We start from the raw sequence: 27,298 nt of genomic DNA on the forward strand, positions 1-27,298 counted from the left end.
TATTTTTTTTTTTTTTTTTTTTACAGTACCTGATTTAACATATATAACATAGTTTTGAGGTAGGCCTATAAATTAATGTATTTAGGTTGATTCAGCAATATTAAAATATTTTGACCAGTAAATGGAGTTAATTTAGATGTTGTTACCATTTTTAGGTTATGTTCTTTGTTTCAGTGCAGTCTATAAACTAGCAGTGCCTAAAAACATCTCTTGGTTTTTGCATATTTGTCATTCATTAACATAACATTAACATATTTATTTATTTATTTTGCAATTAAAGCAACTTTCGGTCAGTCCCCTAGGACGGTCCAATACAAACTGACTGGCTCATTCATCACCTTTCACGAGTCCGAAATGTTAAGTCCGAAGAAAAAGTGGGACTGTGTGAACCGGTTGTTCAGATTCGTTGAAAAGATCCGAATTATAAAAAGCGACCATCGCTGAGACACAGTAGACGGAAACAGTGCGTGAAGTGATAATTAATGAATAGCATCATCGGGAATGTGAATAATAACTCAGTGGGCTGTTTTAGAGAGTTTGGGAGGGTGGAGGTGTGGTTTCAGAGCGCGCTTTGGCTCCTGATGGACATTTGGCGCTCTGCGCTCGAGGAGAGAACGAGATGTACTTGTCCTGGAAGATAATGCCATATTGAAGGATTTTGTTGTCTAAAGATAATTTTGTCTAATGACAATTATTAATTATCCAATAGTTGTCTTCATTTCAGCTGCGGTGAGTGGATATAACCTTTCTTAATATTTCCGCTATGCGTTTGATATCTGGTTCAGTGTGAAGTCTGTGAAATTTGAGACTGAAAGTGTCAAAGTTGAGCGTAACAGACTTTTATATTACGTACCTTTTTTGTCTAATATAGATTTTATTTTAGTTTGTATATTATCCAAAACCCACCAGCATCAGCTGTTCGATGTATCACAATATTGCATCTCACAATAAAACAGCATGCGACAGGCTCAAGAGAACAATGTAGCAGCATCATTCTTATAGAATATGAATATGCATGATGATTTTGCCACGAACCTCTCTTTTTCTCTGCCCTGTATTTACTATAGATACAAAAGCAATACTGAGCTCTTATTTTTCTTATCAGTTGCTTCTTTTCTCAGTTACTGTAAGAACTGCACATCACTGACAAAGTGGCTCCAAAATATTTGGTCACTTAAGCAACAGTTAAAAATGTATGATTTTTATTCATTAAAAAAATCAAACCAGGTGTCATTTATTTTAAAGAAAGGCAGCATAAACACGCTTACAACATAATATTTCCAAAAAGATGCTCAGGAAGATATCTTTTTCTAAATTAAGACAAAAATATGTAGACTCAAACTTAAAAATTCTGTCATCATATACTCACCCTCATGTTTTTCCAAATTTGTATGAGTTAGTTTTTTCTGTTGAACACAAAAGAAGAAATCTGGAAGAATGTTGATTACCAAATAGACATGAATTCAGTATTATGGAAAAATATACTATGAGCGTCAATGGCTACCGTCAACTGTTTGGTAATCAACATTCTTCAAAATATCTTTTTACAGAAGAAAGAAACTCATACAGGTTTGGAACAACATGAGACTGAGTAAATGACAGAAATGTCATTTTTGGGTGAATTATCTCTTTAAAGGGGTCATATGACATTGCTAAAAAGAACATTATTTTGTGTATTTGGTGTAATAAAATGTGTTTATGTGATTTAAGGTTCAAAAAACACATTATTTTTCATATATTGTACATTATTGTTTCTCCTCTATGCCCCGGCTTTGTGAAACGCATCGATTTTTACAAAGCTCATCGTTCTGAAAAGCGAGGTGTATGCTGATTGGCCATCTATCCAGTGCGTTGTGATTGGCCGAATAGCGACGAGACAAACATTAAAGCCCATTATAAACGAGGCATTTGCTGCATCCAGTGGGGACATAATTACTGATTATAATGACTTATACTGTCTTTTTACGCATTGTGCATTGTTATTGTTGCATCGCACCACATAAACATAAAACCATGTCTGCATCTGTGATCAGAGAAATGACTAACAACAAGCGCTGCTCTACACTGCTCAAAACTCACGTTTGAATCATCAGTGGCAAATCCTTTAAATATGAAATGTATTCACAGACTGTGAGTCAGAACAGCCGGCATTGTAGTCTACTCCCAGGTTCAGGAAACAGTCCTCCATAAAATGCGCTGCACACATCTGAATATTTGGGTTGAACTGTCATGTCCTCTTTTGGAAGACCAAACAAAGTAGTTTCGCTTTCGTAACAAAACACACAGCGTCTTCACAACATGCTGGTGGCGGTGGCAGCAACAATAAAGTTACAACTTCTTTTTTTGCATGAACATTTGGGTGGAGTTATGCAAATCTTCCCACACAGTGACGTAGACATGTGTTTAAATGAGGTGTTTTGGGGGGTGTGGTTGACTCTTAACTTTTATAAAGAATATCTCTTTGGGTTTGAGACTTTAGTCTTTGCAACTTTAGAGATCTTATCTCTTCACAAACAGCTTGTAACACTCCAAAGAGAAAGAAAAACTTGAAATCGCATCATATGACCCCTTTAAAGGTGAAGTGTGTATCTTTTCTCGATATTAAATGCTCTGTTTCTTTTAGCATCCTGATCAGCACATCATAGAAACGCTGGCTCAGCCAATGGTGTGAGATTTGGGCGGGACTATCTGTTTGCCCAGAAAATAGCTAAGGGAGTGTTTGAGAAACCTGTTTGGAACATTTGATCAGTCAAATTTGTTATACTAAATCTGATGACGAACCTTTTTACTGCTGACAGTGTAGGCCTACATGCAGAAGAAGCATTAAGAGCTCAGATTAAAATGTCATAGGTCCTCTCACTCTTGCCTCAGTATTAAATCAAATTATAACATTAATGAAATTTTCCTCAGTTTGTTGTAATGATAGCTAGTTAAAGTCGAATTAGCGATGCTTAACAGCATAATCTCCACCCATATGTTCTTTAATAGCGGTGGCCTTAAGTTAATAGGACAAACTATTAATGATTTACACTGTGAAATTCACCGCATGTTGCTCATGAAGAGTCTTTATGCCTCTTTATTGTGTCTTCAATAGTCTTAACCACCCCCATCTGCAGGATGTCTGTGTGTGTGTGTGTGTGTGTGTGTGTGTGTGTGCGCGCGCGCACACTTCTTTGTTGCTGCCACCTCATACTGTTTGTTATGGATCTCAAAGAGCATCCAAAGACCAGCTGGATTCCCAGAGGGTTGTGAGGTGAATGGGGCTCAGAGCATCAGCTGCAGACTCGTCTATCGCAAATAAAGCTGTAGAGGAAGCTCATCTCAGAACAGTATACAAGTGTCTTCAGCAGCAGCAGAAGGTTTATACCAAAGTGGCTCTGTCATGGAAACACTACCCCATAATCACCAGCACACACTACTCCGGCATTCATCCAAACCGGCTTTTTGGATCAGAACGGCCACATCATAATGGAATGTGCACTCTGATATATTTTAAGCTGTAATTGGAGTTTTGCCTATGACAGTATGCATCAGAAATACTATATTTGGCATAGTCTTCTAAAAATAATAATTCAAAATTAAAAACCTGTATGATTTGCAAGGTTTGTTATTTTCGGCAAATACTCAAGATGTTCCAAACCTGTATGAGTTTCTTTCTTCAGTTGAACAGATAAAATATATTTTGAAGGATGTTGGTCACCGAAGAGTTTATTTTGTTTATGCACTGAGCAGCCATTTTGGATTCAGAAGTCAGGGTTCTTGCAGTTCCTACAAGTTTCCAAGTTAGAACTCGACTTGAGTCCAGTCAAAAGTTCCTAGTAGGAACTCAGAATTTCCGACTTCAAATTGCATTCCCACATGTGCATATTCACACTTGGCAGTTTACATTTAAATTTACAATATACATTTAGTCATTTAGCAGATGCTTTTATCCAAAGCGATCCAAATAAGGGCAATGGAAGCAATCAAAATCAACAAAAGAGCAATGATATGCAAGTGCTATAACAATTATATAATAAATAAAAAGAAAACAGATAGAACAGAAAAAGAATAGAGCAAACTAGTGTTAGTCGCCTTTTTGCTTTTGTTAATTGTATAATAAAAAGAAAACAGATAGAATACAAAAAGATTAGAAAAGCTAGTGTTAGTTTTTTTTTTTAAGAATAGAATTAGATTAGAGGGTATTAGTGTTAGAGGGTCAAATAAAGATGGAAGAGATGTGTTTTTAGCTGATTATTGAAGATGGCTTAAGGCTGGTTCACACGGCAGGATAATTAGGCCGATTTTAGCCCCGATTCACCCCTTCCGACAATCTTAGGATGCTCCGATTATCGTAAAATAATCTGATCAAATATTCCTGCCGTGTGTGGTGTGTTAGGACTGCTCTCCTCTGCTCGGAAGGACGTCGGGACCGCTCCGATCTCAAATCGGGGATATCCAACATGTTGGATTTATTTGGCCCGATTTCTTCTCGTGTGTGGTGTCCCCCGAGGACAAACGATCACGCAGCCTGTGGACTATGGCGTGTTGCCAATCAGAAAGCGAGGTGACGAGGCGGTGAGGAAGTACCGGGAAACAAAATCAAAACAGCCGGCAGCATGGCGCACCAGAAAGTATAGTCCATGCTCGCATTGTCTCCACCTCTTTGACCATCGCCTTCTCTTGTTTTTCTTATGTTTTTTTTCAGTTAAAAACAAAGCACAAACTATGACCACTGCATCCTCTTCGTCCGCCATGATTGTTTACTTTGAAATCACGTTTGATCTCGAGGGATTTTGCGAGATTTCCCGTCTGACATGGGAATGCTCGGGAGTCAAATCGGTTCGTGTGTGATGAGTTGATTTTGCCGTGTGGCTGCACACCACACACTGTACGACCAAAACTGTTAGACCCGTGATTTTTTATCGCCGTGTGTGGGGTCTCTCAGGTTTGGAAAATCGGCCGACAATTTTAAAATCGTCCCGTGTGAACCAGGCCTTAGGATTCAGCTGCTCGGATTGAGTTGGGCAGGTCATTCACCAGGAGGGAACATTTAATTTAAAAGTCTGTAAAAGTGACTTTGTGCTTCTTTGTGATGGCACAATCAAGCGACGTTCACTTGTAGAACGCAAGCTTCTAGAGGGCACATAAGTCTGAAGAATGAATTTAGGTAAAGGGGTGCAGAGCCAGTGGTGGTCTTGTAGGCAAACATTAATGCCTTGAATTTTATGCAAGCAGCCATTGGTAGCCAGTGCAAACTGATAAACAGAGGTGTGACGTGTATTCTTTTGGCTCATTAAAAATTCATCTTGCTGCCGCATTCTGGATTAACTGTAAAGGTTTGATAGAACTGACTGGAAGACCTGCCAAGAGAGCATTGCAATAGTCCAGCCTGTACAGAACAAGAGCTTGAATAAGTAGTTGTGAAGCATGTACTGAAAGAAAGAGCCTGATCTTCTTGATATTGAATACAGCAAATCTGCAGGACTGGACAGTTTTAGCAGTGTGGTCTGAGAGAGTCAGCTGATCATACATCATCAATTTCTGGCTGTTTTTGAAGGAGTTATGGTTGACATGCCTAACTGGATAGTGAAATTGTGATGAAATGATGGGTTTGCTGAAACCACAAGCAGTTCTGTCTTGGCAAGGTTGAGTTGAAGGTGATGGTCCTTCATCCAACAAGAAATGTCTGTTAGACAAGCTGAGATGAGAGCAGCTATCGTCGGTTCATCAGGATGGAATGAGAGGTAGAGATGAGTATTATCAGCATAGCAGTGATATGAAAAGCCATGTTTCTGAATGACAGAACCTAGTGATGCCATCTAGACAGAGAAGAGAAGTGGTCCAAGAACTGAGCCCTGAGGCACCCCAGTAGATAGATGTTGCAACTTGGACAGCTTACCTCTCCAAGATACCTTGAAGGACCTTTCTGAGAGGTAAGACTCAAACCACTGGAGTGCAGTTATTTACAATGCATTCATCCAAGTATGACATCAGTGAACGTCATTGGTTCTCGTAACTGACGCATTCTCATTTCCCTTTTGGCACAAAAGCCTCATGCCTACTGCAGTCACACTAAATTTACTGCTGACAAGCGATTTGATACTATCTCTTGATTGTGACAAATGTACTCTGTTTTTTTTTTTTCAATTGAGCGTAAGAGCCAGGTAACTGCAACTGGACATCTGACAGTGTGGCATCTGCGTGCCAAGTTTATTCAGTGACGCTAATGCACCTGATAATTGTTGGAAAATTGTAAGCACATGGAGCTGCAGTGTAGAAATGTAATGCTGAGGTTAGTCTAATGTTTCTGAGGTTGAATTCTGTCCAGGCGTCATATGGACTTGTGCATCTGATCTCCGTCCAAAGTTTCTAGACAGTGTCTTCCACTGAGTGAGTGACAACCAAGCAAGCGGCACGCATGGAAATGATAACTGTTTGAAAAATGATATTGCTGGTTATACCCTGTCTGCTAATTCATTAGTTATGGTTTTGCTTTTGGAGCCAGATTTTACAGTGGGCATCAAGTAGCAACCCAAAACTGTACCAAAATGATTCATACAAAAGCGTCAAAAAGTTGTTAACCTTTTCCATTTTAAAAGTTGATAAGTCAATTTTTTTTACTATTGTAAACATGCATGTTTATAAAAATATATAGTACTAATAATCCCACTGGCATCGTACAGTATATGCATCATCAAATTTTACATTGTGTGCATTTGTTACATTTCTAACAGATTGCTCAAAATAGCAAGGTAAAATTAGATTATGTTGGTATCTCTTGTTTGTTTGTAATAATGTGGCATTCTCTGATGACCTTTTGAGCTGCAGAGTTGATCCCGCCTTTCCGCTGGAATACCAATGAATGCATTGTGAGCTCTCAGCTGCAAAGGTCACATTACAGTGATTGCAAGGGCAGTGGGATTGTCATTGTCTTATTGATTTGACAGCACACACCTTATTAGTCTACGTTTGGGCAAGTTAATTTTTTCCCCCTGTGAAAAATAAGTACTTTAAAAGAATATACTAAAACTAAATGTTTTCTAACACTTAATTGTATATTAATTGAAATCAAATCAAGATGTTTTGTGGTCTGAATTTAAATACAATTAGCTGAACTTATGCTCCAATTTAGTACATTTAAAACATGTTACCTTTTAATATAGAATAACACACTACAATAAAAATGATAACAAAGGTACTTTACATGTCATTTAGTATGTTAGTCAATACATCAAAATAAATGTATTTCTTTAAAGCATAAAAGGGATTATTAAAACAGAATTATTAAAAGTATTTTATTAAATATGATATTACTACAAAGTGCTCTTTTTAAAAGTGTTAAAAATAGCCATGAAAGCATAATCTCTTTAAGTACACTTATGTCATCTTTTATTTTAATATTACTGTATATTGTCTGCAAGTAAAGTTTTTAAAATAATATACTCTTTACATAAAAATTAAATTTAAATATAAATGTTACAATAGATCACAACAAAACAAACAAAGAACTGTTTAGCAGTGGGACAGATCAGCTGGTTAGAGTTGGTTGTTATCAACTCTGACCTGTTTTGATTTTACTTATCATGTTTTATGGGAAGACACAACGCAGCTTTAACGCTTTTTTACATTTACTTTCTTAGTCTTTGTTATAAAAATTATAAATAATGTAGGATCTTAATGAAACATGATTGAATGTAAAACTAAATGTGATGACCAACAACAACTACTTTATGAATATTTTAGTAAGTAATAAACCTCTTGTCCTTTTTGATGTGTTTTGTATAATTGCATGCATGCACACTTGCGTTATGAAGAATATGAAGTTTAATAGCTGTTAGGACGAGTTATTTTGAGAAATGGAAATACTAGACTTTGAATTTATAACATTTATATGCAAGAAAAATATATAAATAAAATGTGCATGCAGTTTTTCTACCTTAGCTCGCTTTGTGTCCCTGTGTTGAAGATACTAAAGGTATAATTTATTTATTTTTCTTGTCAGGCAATTTTATTTTGTTGATGTGAAGGATAATTAACTCACTGGTCAGACTGAATTGCCAAATGTCCATCAAACAAACATTTGGCTTTTTGTGCGAATTGTTTGCTGACTAGGTTAGCCAGCTGTTTGTGTTTGTTTTGCTTTGGAAAAGGTAATTATTGCCATGCCGTTTAGACTTTATCTGAGAAAAGGAGAGAGGAGAGTAGCAGAGAGAGAATAGAGACTGGACCTGGCATGTGTCACGTGTCTCTCCTGTTTTCATTTTTCCACTGCTAGTCATTGCGGGCTCTCAGCCCTAATCCACCCTCTAAAGTGCCTTGATGCTTTTGTGCTGTGGGCTGGAAGAAGGACCCTCTGTTCCCAGCTGTCTGAACTGCTGCCGTATGGAATTTTCGCTGGATTTTCTCCCTAATTAACTCCCATTTTCGTGTGCAGAGACCCAATTTCTTTGTGATGGAGGAATGCGATAGGCATTGGTGCTCCTTGTGTTCTGTTTTTTTTTCACTAAGCCTGGCTCAAACTCAACATTGGGCTGCTTGTTTAGGCCCAGCAGAAGCATGTAATTGCACAAAGGCCATGGAGACGGTACAACATTGGAGAAGGTGTGATAACATCTTCACAGCTTATTTTAGCCCAGCTCAACTCAGTTAGTGTCACCACATGCCCTCAGACCAGTGCTGCCAAAATGTATAGAGGCCGGTTACTAGAACACAGTGGCTTTTTAAACTTGTGACTAAAATATGTGTAATTGATTTGAATGCATCAAGATAATTTGATGTTTGCACATAACATGTAATATATCTTAAACTAGATTTGTGTTTCCTGCAGGTCCATAAAATTGTAATAGAGTATCTTAAATGCACTTTTTAAGGCTGAAAACAGTTTTGTAAATGGTGTAAAAATTGTGTTATAATTGTCATATAACACTTTTAAAAGCAGCTTCACAGTATTAAACAGGAAAGTAACTGAATCAATGACACAAAAATCATCAAAGATGAGGCAAGTACAAAACTGAAGCCAAAGTAAATCTGTATTTAGTATAAAGTCTGACATCTTATCCCTTCTTCTCATTCAACACCAATATGAAACTATATCCAGCTCAAGCACGTGCCCATCCGCTCAGCTGAACTCCCACAGCTCTGGAAGCCAAAGAGCCACTGAGCATCCAGCAGGGATCTTATGTGGAAAGTCAACATATGGTGAAAGGGAATTCACATTAGTCCAAATAAAACAGGGCCGACATTATCCTTGGCAATCTTGAGCCCCCTTTTTAATTTGTTGGCATGTGCGGATTAAGGTGAATTTGCTGATTCTGGAGTATGGACCAAACCCAGTCTAACCACTTAAGTGAAAAGGTGCAAATGTGACAGAATGCAAGAATAGTTTGCGTTTAAGTAGTCGATACCTTTGCTTCTGTTTAACCTTGGAGTTATGCAAGTCCATGTGTTCTTCTTTTTCAAGGGGACTAAGTTTCCCAGAACATAATTAAATCCACAAAAATAAACAAATAACACAACTAATGTAAGCAGATTCTGAACAAATGACTCTTATGAGCCAATTCTTTTTAACAGTCATATGATTTTAATTGTGTCTGAATAGAGTGCTTCATTGATGGCGTATTTTTGTGGTCCGTCCCGTAAGTTAGCATCACCCTGGTTCCCTCAACAAAAACCCATAGGATTTTTCCAACAGCTTTTGGTTTGTTGCAGAAAGTAAGTTCTGTGACCAACAAAAATGCACTATTCTTAAGTCAAGTCACGTCACCTTTATTTATATAGAGCTTTTAACAATACAGATTGTGTCAAAGCAACTGTACAACATTAATTAGGAAAATAGTGTATCAATAATGCAAAATGACAATAGTAAACACTCATTTTTTAGTTAAAGGCAGTTCATCATTGAATTCAGTGATGTCATCATCCAGCTCAGTTCAGTTTAAATAGTATCAGTGCAATCACGTCAATGATATCGCTGGAAATGAAGTGTCCCCAACTAAGCAAGCAAGAGCAGGCAGCAGCAAGGAACCAAAACTCCATCGGTGACAGAATGGAGAAAAAACCTTGGGAGAAACCAGGCTCAGTCGGGGCCAGTTCTCCTCTGGCCAGACGAAACCAGCAGTTCAATTCCAGGCTGCAGCAAAGTCAGATTGTGCAGAGGACTCAACTGGTTCCTGTGGTCTTGTCCAGGTGGCCGTCTGAGACAAGGTTTTTACAGGGAATCTGGGGCTCATCTAGTTGTCCTGGTCTCCGCTGACTTTCGGGGCTGAAGAAGTCCTCTCTAGGTGCTGATCCACCATCTGGTCTGGATACATACTGGATCCAAATGACTGCAGTGACCATCTGATCTGGATACAGACTGGATCTGGTGGCTATGATGACCTCAGAATAAGAGACTTATATTAGCGTAGATGCCATTCTTCTAACGATGTAGCAAGTACATCGGGTGTTATGGGAAGTGTTCCCAGTTCCGGTTTACCTAATTAATGCAGCCTAAAAATCCTTTAATGGATTTGAATATTAGAAGTGTATGTTTAAGCCAGGTTAAAGAGATGGGTCTTTAACCCTCTGGAGTCTAAGGGTATTTTTGGGGCCTGGAGAAGTTTTGTCATGCCCTGACATTTGTGCTTTTTTCAGTTTCTTATAAATATCTAAATGGCTAAAGTCTAATCTCAAAATAATCATCACAAACTAGTCAAAAACAAAAAATGATAAACAACCATAAAAATGATTGTGTTTTTGAGAAAAAAAATTTGTATGCGTGGTTAGTGAAAAACTAAAAATGTTAAATCACTTGAATAAGGCAATAAAACCACATACAGAACATTGTTTCCTGGGACTTTTGAGAACTGGAGCTTGTAGCCTATAATTTTTTTTTTCTAAATTATGTAAAAAATCATCTTGTTTACTCACTTACAGAAAAGAATATATAGATTTAAACTGACTGAGTGTGTCTGCCTCCCGAACAATGTTAGGTAGGTTATTCCAGAGTTTAGGTGCTAAATAGGAAAAGGATCTGCCGCCTGCAGTTGATTTTGATATTCTAGGTATTATCAAATTGCCAGAGTTTTGAGAATGCAGCGAACGTGAAGGACTATAATGTAACAAGAGCTCATTCAAATACTGAGGTGCTAAACCATTCAGGGCTTTATAAGTAATAAGCAAGATTTTAAAACCTATACAATGTTTAATAGGTAGCCAGTGCAGTGTTAACAGAACCGGGCTAATATGTACATACTTCCTGGTTCTAGTAAGAACTCTAACTGCTGCATTTTGGACCAGCTGGAGTTTGTTTATTAAGCGTGAAGAACAACCAACCAATAAAGCATTACAATAATCTAACCTTAACCTTAACATTTCTGCATTTGACATTGAGAGCACAGGTTGTAATTTAGATATGTTTTTAAGATGGAAAAATGTGGTTTTACAAATGCTAGAAACATGACTTTCAAAGGAAAGACTGCTATCAAATAGCACACCCAGATTCCTAAATGATGATGAAGAATTGTCAGCACAGCCATCAAGTGTTAGACTGTTCTAGATTATTACATGTTATTACGAGTTTTTAGGTCCTATAATTAACACCTCTGTTTTTTCAGAATTTAGCAGTAAGAAATTACTCGTCATCAAGTTTTTTATATTGAAAATATTTATATTAAAATATAGAGCTGAGTATCATCAGCATAACAATGAAAGCTAACACCTTGTTTCCTGATGATATCTCCCAAGGGTAACATGTAAAGCGTGAAGAGTAACGGCCCTAGTACTGAGCCTTGAGGTACTCCATACTGCACTTGTGATCGATATGATACCTCTTCATTTACTGCTACAAATTAATGGCGGTCATATAAGTACGATTTAAACCATACTAATGCACTTCCATTAATGGCAACAAAGTTTTCTAGTCTATGCAAAAGAATGTTGTGGTCGATAGTGTTGAACGCAGCGCTAAGATCCAATAGCACTAATAGAGAGATACAACCACGATCGGATGATAAGAGCAGGTCATTTGTAACTCTAATGTGAGCAGTCTCAGTACTGTGATACGGTCTAAATACTTACTGGAAATCCTCACAGATACCATTTTTCTCTAAGAAGGAATATAATTGTGAGGATACTACCTTTTCTAGTATCTTGGACAGAAAAGGGAGATTTGAAATCGTTCTGAAACTAACTAGTTCTTTGGGGTCAAGTTGTGTTTTTTTGATGAGAGGCTTAATAACAGCCAGTTTGAAGGTTTTGGGGACATATCCTAATGTCAGTGAAGAATTAATAATAGTCAGAAGAGGATCTATGACTTCTGGAAGCACCTCTTTTAGGAGCTTAGATGGAAAAGGGTCTAACATACTGTACATGTTGTTGGTTTAGAAGGTTTAACAAGTTTATACAATTTTTTCTCTCCTATAGTAGAGAATGAGTGGTACATGTCCATAATGCTAAACTTCACATATGTACACAACATTTATGAGTGCAACCATGGTGTATAAATAAAAAATACACCATGGTTGCACAACTTCAACATCAACTCCTGACAACTCTTTTAGTCTTTAAAAAAATATATACCCTGAAAGTTTGAGTTAGAATAGTTTATAACATCACAATTGTAAATACAATGAGAAAGCAATAATGTTAAATATTGTTTAATATTGACAGCAACTTGTTAGCAACCATCTTTTTCAACAAATAAAAACCTTTTAAAACACTAGGCAGTATTACAGTTATGTTTTATTTAATAGAATAAAATGTAAGAATATATTGAGGTTGGCTTAACCACAGAACATTTCATGCATTTAATCAATAACCTATTCAAAAAAAAAAAAAAAAACATTGCATTCAGGATAATGTAACTGGAAGTGCTAAAATGCTGGTTTCCGGTGTTTGGCCTACTTTCTTGAACGGGTCACTCTTTTTCTCATACAACCTTGGTGAAATTGCCCGCTTTTGGCAAACTCAGGAAATCAAATGCTTTCTGCATAGAAATGTCTTTTTTTGTGTTTATTTTGACCTAACTTGAAAACCGTAACTAAAGCAACATTTCTTGTTGCGCTGCCTGCTGTACTCTCGCTATGCTTCTAGAACGTTTTGATTGAAATAATAGTTGTTGGTTTAAATACTGCTGGCATCTCATCTTATTTCAGAAAATTAAATCAATAAAGTATGATCCTCACCTTACATATTTCATTTCCTTAACTATATACATAATATTCTAAATATACAATTAGGGGTAGATTTACTCACAGCTTTCTATAGCACAAACCTTCTTTTTGCACAAGAAAAAAAAAAAAAAAAAAAAAAGGATGATTCAGTGATGAAAAGCGTGGACACAGTTGTTTTTGTGACTGACTTTATTGTCTCTTCTTTATTTTGAGCATTTGTGTGCAGATCACCAGCAGAACTTTCCACTTCCATCAGTGCTTTTATGAGATTGTGATCTTATTGCTTTCTTTAGTGAATCTGCCCCTTAATTTCAGATATGCACACTTCCAGAGAGGAGACACTACCAGCTTAATAAAAACCTCAATCCTGTGATATGTCATTATGGTAAAGACAACGTTTTCTCATCTGATACATGGATGCCTTTACATCAGCCTGTATAGTTATGGTTTAACATGCTATTAGTATTTTTGTCTCATGCGGACACACAAGAGTCCAAGAAATGGTAAGTTTTAGTCATGTAGCACATAGTAATGAGGAGTGCTGTGTGCCCATGGCTGTAATTTTGTCGGTTAGTCTAGGCGTCCTTGTGGGTGAGGGGGGCTCTGAGCGGTTCGGGGGCTTACTGTGGTCACACCACACTGGAAACTCAAGGACCTCGAATCAGCCGCTCTGCTATTTAACTGTAAAATATGATCTTATCAGCATCCCGCTTGTGTTTTAATAATGGACCTTGGGAAAGCTGTGCGCCAGCGTGTCGTCTTTGTGCCCCTCATTATCAAATGATCTGCTGTAAACTCCGAGGCGACTACGACTTCTAAGAGAAATGCTTCTGTTTCCAGTCGGAGAAAAGAAACAGGCCGTCACTAATTTAACAGTTTTGTTTTCTCTGGTTTCTCTAATGAGATTTACCACAGACTAAGAGATGGTTTTATTCCCAGTGTGCTCCAACCCTCTGGTGATAAACAGAAATGTTTTCCCATCTCTTACTGAACTGCTAAGTAAAGCACAGAACGCTTCATACAGTATAAGCATTTTAAGATGGGCTCCTCATGACATCATCCACTTTTCCCAGGCCTTCCCCCCAGTATAATGATCAGCCTTCAGCCACAGCTGCTTTTAATTACACATGCAGTGTTTCTCTTCAGTTTCCAGGACAGACGACTCCTATTCTCTCCCTCATCCTGTTTATCAGGGCTTCAGCCAGCCTGCGGAAATATGCTGGAAGTGCAGGGTGTGAATAAGGGGGTTTGCAACAGCATTTTCAAACAAACCACAAACGTTTGGTTACAAGGTAGTCAGACTGCATATCTTAACTCTGTGCTAAAAAGAGTCTCATTTGCCTACCACAGTAACCACAGCAATAGTTACTCTGGCATTTTGAATTAGAATTGATATTGAACATATTATTAATCACTTCATTATAGTTTTTCATATCACAGATATATCATTAGAATGTTTTAAATCTAAGAGAAGTGCGGTTTTAAGGCCAACCCAGCTAAGCCATAGAGTCTTGGAGCTCTGAAATCCTGTGAGATTAAGGATTTAATGTGCATTAAACAGAGCCCTTTTTCCCATAAAGACTTTCTGTGAACCCCTTTGACCCATAATGCAGGTTAATCTAGAAATATGAGTGCTGTTTGCTCATATAGAAGTTGCTAGGGTGTTGTAGGTGGTTGCCAGGATGTTACTAATTGTTTGAGAGGGTGTTCTGGGTGTTTATTAATGGCCCAAGTCAAAACAGCCCAACCCCTCTCATAGTGTACTTCTCTCCTTTAATGTAAGTTCATGGAATTTTTTGCCCATTTTATTGCCTTACACTTGAAGGTGCAGAAGCTTGGAATAAAATAGTGCATTCCTCAGTTTCAAGCCAAAGAATCTGCTGTATCATTATTGTCTATAGCACAAAAGTTTTGGACAAGTTCTTAAATATGGAGGACTAAACCTGCAGAAATTAAAAATAAATAAATAAATAAATATATAAATAAAAAAAAATGTAATAAAAGGAAAATAAATAAATAAATGATGTGATAAAAACAAAAATAGTTCATTTGTAATAAAATTGAATCCTGAATATATATTTTAAATTACACTTTTCCTTTATGTATTTATTTTACATTTATTTTTATTTTTTTTAACTTTTATTTATTTATACTTTCATTCATTTTTATATTTAATTTATTTATTTTTAAATGTAGGCTATTTATTCATGCATTTATTTATTATATGTATTTATTTATTCCCACATGTATTTATTTCCAGATTTATTTATTCATTTACTTCTTTTTACTTTTCCGGTCCTTGTGGAGCGCTGGTGAATCATTGGTTGAGAGCTCACGCAGAAGCCTCAGATAGAGAATGGAGTTTGAGAGTGGGATGTGCCAGATCAACTGGAGAGATCCAATATATTTTCACAGATTCACATTATTATTTCTAATTATTTTATAGTGACTGAATTCAGTTACTTATCCTCATAGTTACATCATTAAGTCCGGAACCATCAACATCGTTGATGAGTTTGTAGGTTGATGACGCTACTAGGCCATAGACTGTATAAAAACAGTACTAGACACACTCGGTGGAGGTTTCTAAGGCTTGTCTTCATTTTGTAATCACAGAGAAAAGACTCCCAAAAGCATTGTGAGCATAAGTTTTTCATAAAACCAGTTGCACTAAATGTCTCTACAGTCTACTCAGGCTCACAATGCGTTTTGGAAACGTGACCCACTGGCATAAAGTGGGTTTTGCGCTAGACGCTCGATATTCGCAAGTTTAGGGACCATCTCTAAGGTTACATACGACATTGGTATAAGCGTTAGATTTTTTATATTTATAAAATAAACTCAAATCATATGTAAATATTACTGAATATACCTGACTCATAGATGAACACTTTACAGTTGGTTTTGTGATTGTAAGCTATTCTCTTAAAATGCTATTGGAATTAGAAACGTGTATACTAATGTCATATTTAACTTTACAGATGGTCCCTGAATTTGCAAATACCGAGCGTCTAACATCAAGCCAACTTTATGCCAGTGGGTCGTGTTTCCAAAAAGCATTGTGAGCCTGAGTAGACCGTAGAGACCTTAGGTATAACTGGTTTACAATAAACTTATGCTCACAATGCTTTTGTGAGTGAAGGTTTTCTCTGTGATTACAAAATGAACACACGCCGTAGAAACCTCCACCGAGTGTCTAGAGCTTTTAGACCATCGACGATGTTGATGGTTCCGGGTTAAATGATGTGACTATGAGGATAAGTAACTGAATTCAGTCGCTATAAAATAATTCAACATAATAAATGGGAATCTGTGAAAATATATTGGATCTCTCCAGTTGATCTGGCACATCCCACTCTCAAACTCCGATCTCTATTATTAGTTTAATCTGAGGCTTCTACGTGAGCTCTCAATCAATGATTCACCAGCGCTCCACAAGGACCGCCTCCCTCATTTCCATGTTGCACACGGAAAAGTAAAAAATATCTGGAAATCTGGAAATAAATACACCTGGGAATAAATAAATACATATAAAAAAATAAATAAATGCATGAATAAATAAATACATATAAAAAATAAATAAATGCATGAATAAATACATTTAAAAATAAATAAATTAAATATAAAAATGAATAAAAGTATAAGTAAATAAAAGTTAAAAAGAATAAAAATAAATGTAAAATAAATACATAAAGGAAAAAATACATTTAAAATGTAAATTCAGGATTAAATTTTATTACAAATTAACTATTTTTGTTTTTATCACATAATTTATTTATCTATAAACCAATTATAAACATATTTTTAAATACTTAGAGATTATTAAAAAATACTTAAAAGCTGGGTAGGTGATTTGGTTCAAAACATTATTTGTTATGCTGGTTGAAAGTCTCTTCACATCCCGATAGCAATCACTAAGTAAAGTTGTCTAAATTTATTTATATGTTTTTATATCATCTGTGGAAGGCGTAGGACCATAAAATGTTCGTCCAATCAAAATGCTCAGTCCGAACATTACGATAGGCTGTCCTACGTGCCTGTCAAATATGTATTTGCATACCTCTGCGCACCCTCTTTCGCAGTTCCAGTGAGAATGAAAGGTGATATTATTGTAATTTGATATTTTGGTAATAATTTGCGCTTTGCACCGTAAAGTTTTCTCACCTCATCACATTGCAGGTTAGTCTCTGGTCTGTCTGTGCGCATTTATGTGTTTTGGAGGAGGCGTGGAATTGCAAAGTGATTACACAGAGTGGGTGGGGATCTTGCTTTCAAAGCTAGCTTGCTATCGCTAGCCTTTCTGAAATCGCCTATTATATCTTATATCTTATATCTTATATCTCAATCAGTATTTCTTGTAATTACCACTTTGTCTCATCATTGTGATTGTATCTCACAACATTGACTTTATTTCATACAAGTGCAACTTTGATTCTTGTCATTATGACTTGTCAAGTGACTCAGAACTGCAACTTTAACTCTAATTGTAATTGCCATTTTTCTCATCATTTTGAATTTATCTGACAGAATTGCTATGGAAGTCATCATATCTTATCTATTGTAACTTTATTTCATGTAGTTGTGACTTTATTGCTCATCATCATGACTTTTTTGTTTCACAAGGTGGCTATATCTCAGAATTACAACTTTATTTCTTGTAATTGCCACTTTTTTCGTCATTGTGGCTATATCTTACAATAAGACTTTATATCTGGCTTCCACGCATTGCAAGACATGTCAGCTTCTCAAAAATATGTCATGCAAACACCCATGTGCAGTTGTGATGCTTGCTTTAGCAAACAAACCCAGTATTGGATTCAGATGTGTACAGCGTAGCTGAAATCTGTTCTGATTCAATGTGTTCTCCTCTGATTATGCCTATGAGTGTTTCTCCAACAATATTTTCCATTCTGTCCAGCGCTCGTGCTGTGTTGTGTAAGAGGAACGCCTCTTAAATTCCCGGTGGTGAGATCAGATTTTTCTGCAGGACTGTTATGTAAGAGCGAAGGGTCCTTTTGGGTTTGTTTACATGTTCCTTTCAGCCCAGAGGAGGTTCTTTTGCAGAAGAGGATGACTGAATGTGAAAACAACTTCAGCAAACGTTAGAAACGAAGCATTTAATGAACACCAGCCGACAAGGGTGCGGCTGCCTCTACAAACGTCCATGTGACCAACAAAGGTGTCTTTTAGTTCAGAAGATGACTTTTCTTTTTTCCCTTGTCTGTATTTTGCTCACTGAGAGTCTGTGTGATGTCATTTTCATCATCAGATTGATTTTTGTGTCTGCAAAAACTTGCGCAAGGATAACAGCACATATGTGAGTGATCGGAGTGCAAACTAAACTAAAGCTAAACTGTGGAGCAGGTGAATGAAGTATACTGAAACCCTTACAGTGGATGTTCTCGGATGGGAAGAAGAAGAAGAACTGAGATTCCAAATTAATTTTTAAGATGTAGAGCTGTCAATGTTGTAAGGAATAGTACACCAACCTTATTCCCAGGCATGTTTGACCCAGACTACATAACCAGAACTGACATGGATGGGTGGACTGATTTCTCAGTGGCATTTAAAAAGAAAAGGCCTTTTCTGATTGGTCAGTAGCTCACTGACAGGAAAAGGCTCTAGAACAGTGTATGGAAATGACTCTTTTCTTTGTCAATATGAGAAAGAAATACCTGGAAGACTGGACTTTGATCAGTGAAGAGAACTGGTATTTCAGTTCTGTAACTTGGTGAAATCTGTCTTTGGTGTAATGACATCACTGTGAAAAAATTGCTGTAAAATTTACAGTAAATTATTGGCAATTTTGCTCACATTCATAAACGTTTTTACTGTAATTTTACAGCATACAAGTAATTATTGTAATTGTAATTATTGATTTACAGTACTTTTGTAAATTTACAGTTTCACTGGCAACCAAAATTGCCAGTAATTTACTGTAAAGTTTTCAGCATTTTTTTTACAGTGATGCTTTACTTAGAAAAGCACATTTTAGTTTCTTTTTTAGTTTCTTTAAACACTTCTGCATTTCCAAATGTACCAGCACTCACAAGTCAGCAAATGAGTCAATCATTGAGCTTGAATAGTGTATTTGGAAATGAGTCAAGTGGGCCTTTTTACATTTTTTTTTATTTTTTTATTTGGCCTAAACATGCATCAACGACCTCACATAAATGATGCAATATGTACTAATGAAATTAGAAATCTCTTTGAAATTTGATCACAAGGAGACACATCTGAGACTCATGTTACTACCAGGTTTAAACAGCAAAATGTTTTGCTTGATTAATCGTGATCGGATTACCTGAGAGGGATATACACACCAGCAGTAAACTGGGCTTTAGGCTTGTACAATGGAACAACCAGTGAAAACAAATCTTTGTTAATGCTATTTTTAAAGAAAGATGCATTGGGAGCTTGTTGATTTTGTGTGTTAGGTTTGTTGTGGTGTGTTTAAGGTGTAGGATTGCTGTGTTTACTTGGGTTTAGCTGTAACCGCAGCATCCTGCCCATTAGTGGGCAGCAGCTGTGTGTTTGTGTGGGAGTCAGGTGCTAAAACATTGCAGTGGTCAAATGTTAGTCTTCCAGACTAAAGTTAGTCTTCAATATAAAGGAATTCTTAAGTTAAGATAATTGCACTTAATTTCCATAATAAGTACTTTTTCTTAAGTATGCTGTGTGCTTCTTTTTTTTCAAGGAATATTTGACTCTCATGGAATGCAGAATTATTCTAAAACACGTTCAGTGCTGTCAAGACACCATTATCCTGTGGTTTCCGCAACTGAAGTCATCATAGCATTATCTGTACAAAATGATTTTGGTCTGATTTGTGCTAAAGAAGATTTCGGTCTTGTGTATCGAAGTAGGATAATAGGTGAAAACAATGTACTAACCATTCGGACTTTCCTTAAAGATATGCACAGAATTCAAGCAAGTCATGTAATTCAGAAAATATCAATCAAAACCAAGACAAATTCCTCATAGAAATTTAGTTTGGTTGGTTCTGAGTGATGAATGTTCATTACAAAGCAGAAGACCAGCGGAAGCAGCTGGAAGAACACACCCATCCCAGTGCTGACCCAATGCAGTGCTCTGCCTTTCTGCCCACAGGCAGGCTATAAGTGTCTCTTTCTCAGGAAGTGGGAGGAAACAGGTCGAGCCTGGCTTCCTGTGTCCTAGTGCTGTCCCCTTTTATCCATGCATCCCTGCATTTTCCCATGCGAAGTAGCACAGTGCACACAGACGTGGTCCCCTACCCATATCTACCCTCTTTTGGCGCTCACAGTCGCCTGCAGTGCTTTCCTTCCTCTACGGATTGTTCTGTGACGCACACAACTGCTTTCCTGTCAGGAAAAGACATGCGACACGCCTTCTAGCATATATTCCTGTTTTCCTTTCACTTCCATTGTATCACATGTATATGTATTTTTGAAAATAATTAATCATTTGAAGAAATTGTGTGACTTTTAGTCCTAGTCTATTAGCTCTGAGACCATCTGTATGCTAGCATACACTTAAAAGTTGACAGCACTGACTTTTTACACTTTTCACACAGTCTCTTCCTTTCTCTTTCAGGAAATCAGAACAGTCGATGACAGTCTTGCGCTTATGAGAATCACATGATTTCTAGAATTAGAATGTCCCTCTCGCTAATACCACCTGCTGTGGCTAGCAATAGAAAGTAGCACACAGTTCACAGCTGCGGTGTGAAATAAAGGATTTTGGTCCTTTGAAATGTCCACTTAAACATTTAGCTAGAAATGATTTATTATGTTTGCTAAGCGGTAGTTTTCATAAGTATTAAACTCATAGCTACAAACCTGAAAGGTAGGCTACCTCAAATTGTGTGGCTTGTTGACATTAGCAATCACCTACACTATTCTCTCTAAAAGTATACTTTATTTCTTTCTTTCTCTTTTTTATTGTCATTAACATTATACTATCTGCATGGCAATATACGGTAACACGTTATTTTAAAGTGTTCTTGTTAGACATGTTACATGTACTGACTATTATTATAACATTAAATTATGCATAATTGCATGCAAGTAACCCTAAGCTAAACCCTTATCTTAACCCTTACCATATAAAAAGTACATGTATTTAATTAATATAACTTCAGTACTTAAAGGTATAATTACACTGTAACACTGTGTAACCCAATATACTTTTAAGATTAAGTACACTACAAGTGCACATTGGGTACAATAAAGCACACTTCTTTTACACTGAGCTGTGAAATACCCCTATGTTTTAGAGAAATTATTTTGGAAGTGTGTGTGTGTTCTATGTGTGCAGGGGCAACTCCACACTTCCTGTCTGCTACTTTGATCCAACCTATTACTTTTATCAAGCGACCACACCTGGACCCAACAATGGTTTCTCTCTCTCCCTTCTCCTTGGTGTTGTCTTTGGTGTGGTAGTTTGTCTTAAACGTGGTGTGCTGGTAGTTATGGCATGCTGGGTCAAACAAGAGGCCCAGTCATGATGGTTTTCCAGGCGGCCAGCTGCCTCCACCACACAAAACCACCCCTCCCAAAACCGCTTGAGTTGTTCTCTATAAAAATACATACTTTTATAATGCCCTCATTCTTCAGGCCATGAAGACATAATCACTGTTTGCTGGGTGTAATGTGTTTGTAGATGTGCACGTGTTTTATATAAGGCTGCAGAACTGGGATCGCTCATTAGTTTGGAGCAGCAAGACTACATTCACTGTGTGTCTTAGGCTGTTAAAGTATGCTTATGTGATTGTGCATCTGGTAGCCTTTAAACTGAAAACAATAAATCAATAAAACTGTCCTGCTTTAACTGGTAACTATGCTTTTATAGTTTCTAAATTAAATGTGAATGGAACTTGCCTGTGTAAAATTCTAGGGAGTTCTGGGTGTTTGCTTGCTGCCAAAGTCAAAGAGCCCACCCTGTGTCTCTATGATATTCTAGATATAGATAAGGACAGAATAAAAAAAAAAATACCAGCGTTTTTGATACTTTTGATATTTTGATACATGAATATCTCAACATGCAATATTTAAAGAAGGAGTAGGTGTAGAGTAGATTGGAGTAGATTGCTTCTATCAACACCCCCAAAGCTTGCGCAGTCCTATATAACTTCCTGAATTTTCATTCGGAAACATTAGGCAGTTTTGATTTATATGCTGTTTAATGCTTGATGATTATACTATTTTACATATGTATCTGCTTACATGTATGATCGCTTGTTTCTGCTTCTTCTTCACCATGTTTTGATCCAGGGATTCAATGCATTTCAGAACACGTGTAATAGCACCACCTACCATATAACAGTGAAAACACAGAGAGCTGGAAAATTCCATCAATGGCAGGAAAGCGTTGTCTCATAAATTACAGAAAATTCTGTCAATGGCGCGGATTAATCTACATTAATCCGGATACATTTGAAAACTGCATTTTTTTTTTTCAAAACGCTCTGTCCACACAAGTGTTTTTAAGCGTTTCCTAAAACTTTATCAATCACACTGAAATGTAGGAAAAAGCTAAATTCACCTAGCTTTGCATGCATAGAACCTCATAAAAAGGTCACTGAGACGATATCAGATATAAATTTTCTGGCAATTCACTGATGTGTCCAGGTCGCACTATTATATGTTGGATCTAAAATGCAACTGCTCTCAAGTTTTGCTTTAGGACAGCAATTGCGAGTAAATTTTCTGTCATCTTTGCAGGACTGTAATATGAAGTGTACATAGTAACATATTTTAGCAAAGGTGTGGAAGTAAATAGCACAAAACAAGCACTAGATATATATTTTCGTACAATATGTGTCAAATGACTAAACATGTGTCATCGTTTTCAAATACCTCCGTTTTCTCCATCCACACTACAACACAGAAACACCACATTCAAAAATATACACACTTTAGAGATCTTTTATAAAACTCTTTTTTTTTCAAAAAAAAAACACTTTCTCTGTGTACACAAAAACAAAAAAAAGAGAAAAAAAAGATGCATTTTCAAACAAAAACATATTAGTGTGGACACGGACTTAATGTCTGTGGAATATTGTTCTTACAATAATCAAAAAAGTGTCACGAAAGCAGCCCATAGGACTGGTGGGAAATATTATGAAGCCAGAATATCTGAGAATGAGAAGTGGCAGACATATGCCACAATTTCAGTTCCTGAAAGGTCGGTGACGCTCAGTGTCAAGAGCAGATGGAAAATACCTATACATAACAAAACACACACATGCATCCAACAAGTGCCTTTAACTTATCACACAGGAGGTCTTGGCTCAGTCTGTTGAATTCTAGAAAAGTCTGGCACTGCACAGTCTTGTGCTTCTTTTGGGATGAGTAAATTGCGCGGGTCGAGGGTGACTGATCTCACTCCTTGGGGCAGCAGATGGCCAGTAAGACACACAAAGAAGCTCACAATGTGAGCGACTGCCATTCAGATCATCTTTTCTGAATGGGATGGGACACACATCCCACAATGCCCTGGTTCAGCCCTCTGCGGCCTGGCGTCTGGAACCGGCAAAGCTCATTGGCTGCTCCTGTGTTCTGTCTCTTATGAAGCCACAGTGTTGGAAGCATAACATCACACCGCCTGCTGCTACTTTTCATAATGAAGCAGCCGTAGGCCTCCCTGCTGCATGTCAAGCGCACTGTTCCTTGCTTCATTGAAGCTTGGTTGTGTGAAAGAAGATGGTGTTGGCGGCATTCACTGCTCACTCCAGGGTTAAAGGTCATGGTTAGAGTGGTGTGTTTTTAGTCCTTCCCCAACCCCCCTTATCCATATCCTCTTAAGCTGCTCTGGCAGGATGATTATTCTACCTCTGAATCCCAAAGTCCCTTCTCACCCCTAAATCTCAGTAAAGTTCACAGGATATGAGAATTCCCAAGCACAGGAGCATTTCATCCTGCTACTAATAAAATTCTCATTACGGATCTTTTCCAAATCCTCTTCTGGCTTTAAGACAAAACAATGCTACCCCAGACATATTCAAAAGATTTTGTGTACAGTCCAAACACATCGCTTGGAGAGATTGAGTTACTTAACCATTATGGTTCAGACAAAAAAATAAAGAAAATTGTGAAGAATTTCCTAGCCTGAAAATAAACAGTGAGGTTGTATGAAGTCTGTCCTTGTAAAAGCTTGCAGTGCTACGTCATGGAATGTGGCAGCAGGACAGAAGCGTGAGGTCTGTTTAGATTTGGGGTTGGGGGTTGGAGTGGGGCTTCCCACTGCAGACTGCACACACAAGAGCCGACTGTGCGTTACTGACACATGCCCCTCCCTTCCTCTGTTTCTTCACAGATGAGCGATGGAGAGCGAGAGAGCGAGAGAGAGGAACAGCTGTGGTAGCGAGACAGTGAAGGGAGGAGGATCTCAGTGAGAGTCAGATGCTGCACCAGGCAGGAGCAGACAGAACCGTAGACAACGTTAGGAAAAGAGGATGACCACTGCGAAGGAATATCTTTGTGTGCTGGCATAAAAACAGGTAAAAATAAACTCTATAACTATGTAACACTGTTGTTTTAAAAGTGTGTAGGTGCGTGGATGGGTGGTTAAGTGGATCGTTGAATGGATGGATAGAAATTTGGATGGAATTATAGATAGATGCATGGAATGACCTTGATGTTTCCTCATCATTTTTCTTACAGATCAGAATGGGAAATACAGATAGTCAGCACAGCAATTTCCTCATCCCTGGTAAGGGAAAGTCTAGCTCCCTGAAGCTGCACACTTCTAAAGAGGAGGCACTCTCTCCACACTCTTGGTGGAGGAGCTCCCAGAGCACCTCTGGATACAAGGACAAAAATAGTTTTTCACCGCACAAGAACAGCCAACCTTACATCTCCCGCCATTATGACTGCATTAAGGGGGGATCTAGTGACAAAGTACATTCAGAGAGCCACAGAGACTATGACAACCTTTTATTCCAGGGAAATGGATTCTTTGTAGGCTACAGACAACAGACTGGAGGCCTCCAGGCCCCTATGAGGAGCACCAGTTCTGAACTTAAAGACAATAAGAGCAGTCCCAAAGTTCTTTTTCGTGAGGATGGAAGTCTGAGGGTTGAGTTTACCAATGCACGGAGGGAGCCGGATGTTGAGCTGTCATTGGGCAACTGTCTCAGTGGACCTGTTGATGCTATCCAAAGGGCCAGTAATGGGAGCTCTCTTAGCTCTGAGGGTTCATGGTATGACTCACCATGGGGGAATGGGACAGAAGATCTGTGTGATAACGTCTTCACCACCGGCCAACCTTCGGACAACAGTAGTGGATATACCACACTCTCATCCACACGTACTGTGGACTTTGGATGTCTTAATGGTTACAGTACAGAGCAATCTGAGAACCATATGGGTAACCTCACCTGCCAACCCACAGTTCATGACAGTCAGTATGCAAGCAGTGATTGCAATAGTAATGGGTACAATGCTAACCGTGCTGAGGAGGACAGTGGCATTGGAGACTCTGTGCTACTTAATTTGGAACATAATGGACTATCTGACCTTTACACAAACCCCAACATGACTGTGCCATTCCCTACTGTGGGCATCCTTGCGGCGGATCAACTTGAGGATGCTCCTCACCTCCAAGCCTCACTGACCTCTTCTCAGGATGAGAGTCAGACAACCCAGAATTACACCTCACAAACCTTGCCATGCAGAAAAGCAGTTCCCGATGGGAACACAAGGAAGGACTCGCTCAAGAGTCGCATCCGCCGCCTCAGCGATTGGACAGGAAGTCTGAGCAGGAAGAAGCGAAGGCTGCAGGTGGGAAAATTGTTTTTTATTTTTGGGGTATTGGGCATTAGTGTGAATCTGTCAGCATAGCAGACCTTCCTGTTTGACTCCAGAATTATCATGCAGATGCTATCATATTAAAATTCCATTTCCTGTTCAGTGTTCTGTGTGTAAAATAATGTTTTAGTTGAACTTGACATTTTTCTGTGTTGAAAAAAATCAGCATATGCTGGTTAGGTATGTTTTGAAGCATGGCAGCTGGTTATGAGCTGGTCCTGAGCAGGAGATAGTTGCTTGGGACCAGGACATGACCAGCTCATAACCAGCTTATAACCAATTTGAACAAGCTCAAACCAGCTACCATGCTTCTCAAAACATACCTAACCAGCATATGCTGATTTTTTTCAACAGGGTTCAGTGCTGTAAAGCATTCTTCGATTTTTAGACATTCCTCTCTAAAACAACAAATTACAGATATTTTGAAATAGTATGCTTGTTGGCCATACCATAATTTGTATAGTTTTTACGAAGAGTAAAGACTGAGCAAAGGCTGCGAAAAGCTACACAACATTGTGTCAACCTTGTAAAACATATACATGCTAACATTTGCCATTCTCTTCTCACTTCATGTCCACCCAACCTCAGGAACCTAGTGCTCTGGACTTTACAGAGGTTGTCAGCTGTGGAACTGGGGTAACACTAGAGGAATCCAGACCGTTTTGGAATCCAGTGTCCTCCCAGACACAGTTGGACTGCTCTGGTTCCTCAACTGGCCCATTTGGGCAGCAGAACCAGAGTGCAGCCTTGAGGCAGAACATCTATGAGAACTTTATGCAAGGCCTAGAGACTGGAAGCAGCAGTGGAACTGCTGATGGACTCCAGGTCTGGGAGGGTGAAGGAGAAAGCAGCAGTGGCTCAATGGGCTCCTTGGAGCAAATGGACTTCCTGTTTGAGAAGGAGCAAGGTGTTGTGCGGAGGGCTGGTTGGTTGACTTTTAAGCCCCTCATTACGCTTCACAAGGACCGCAAACTGGAGCTGGTAGCAAGACGCAAGTGGAGGCAGTATTGGGTCACGCTCAAAGGTAAGATGGTAAAACATGCACAGCCAATCTCAGTTATAAGTCTTCAAAATTTAGCTGCAATGGATAAAGTTTTTTCTTCATTGTTAGAAGATCTATCTCTGTTTTCCTGTCTTCTGTAGGCTGTACACTTTTGTTGGGTGAATCCAATGGAAAGACCTCCCCTGAGCAGGAATGCACACCACGATACGCAGTGCTTGCTGAAGACAGTATTGTGCAGGCAGTTCCTGAGCATCCCAAGAAAGAGCATGTCTTCTGCCTCAGCAATGCCTATGGAGATGTCTATCTCTTTCAGGCATGTGGCCTTTATCATAATATATAATACACAGTACAGAATTTCCACACTCTTAGTA

At 38.1% G+C, this 27,298-nt stretch overlaps 1 protein-coding gene across 2 annotated transcripts in view; it reads left to right on the forward strand.

Moving 5' to 3' along the window:
- The first annotated feature begins 572 nt into the window (after window positions 1–572).
- The window catches only part of LOC109059490 (rho guanine nucleotide exchange factor TIAM2), a 48,680-nt gene continuing 21,954 nt past the window's right edge, over window positions 573–27,298 (forward strand). For both annotated transcript variants that reach the window (XM_042746227.1, XM_042746228.1), the window contains exons 1-5: window positions 573–729; window positions 24,432–24,615; window positions 24,779–25,897; window positions 26,513–26,948; window positions 27,068–27,240. In XM_042746227.1, coding sequence (XP_042602161.1) covers window positions 24,785–25,897; window positions 26,513–26,948; window positions 27,068–27,240 — 1,722 coding nt within the window. In that variant the 5' untranslated portion in view covers window positions 573–729; window positions 24,432–24,615; window positions 24,779–24,784. The remainder of the gene's footprint in view (window positions 730–24,431; window positions 24,616–24,778; window positions 25,898–26,512; window positions 26,949–27,067; window positions 27,241–27,298) is intronic.

Source organism: Cyprinus carpio, chromosome B20, assembly GCF_018340385.1.
Source record: "Cyprinus carpio isolate SPL01 chromosome B20, ASM1834038v1, whole genome shotgun sequence".
Taxonomy (NCBI): Eukaryota; Metazoa; Chordata; class Actinopteri; order Cypriniformes; family Cyprinidae; genus Cyprinus; species Cyprinus carpio.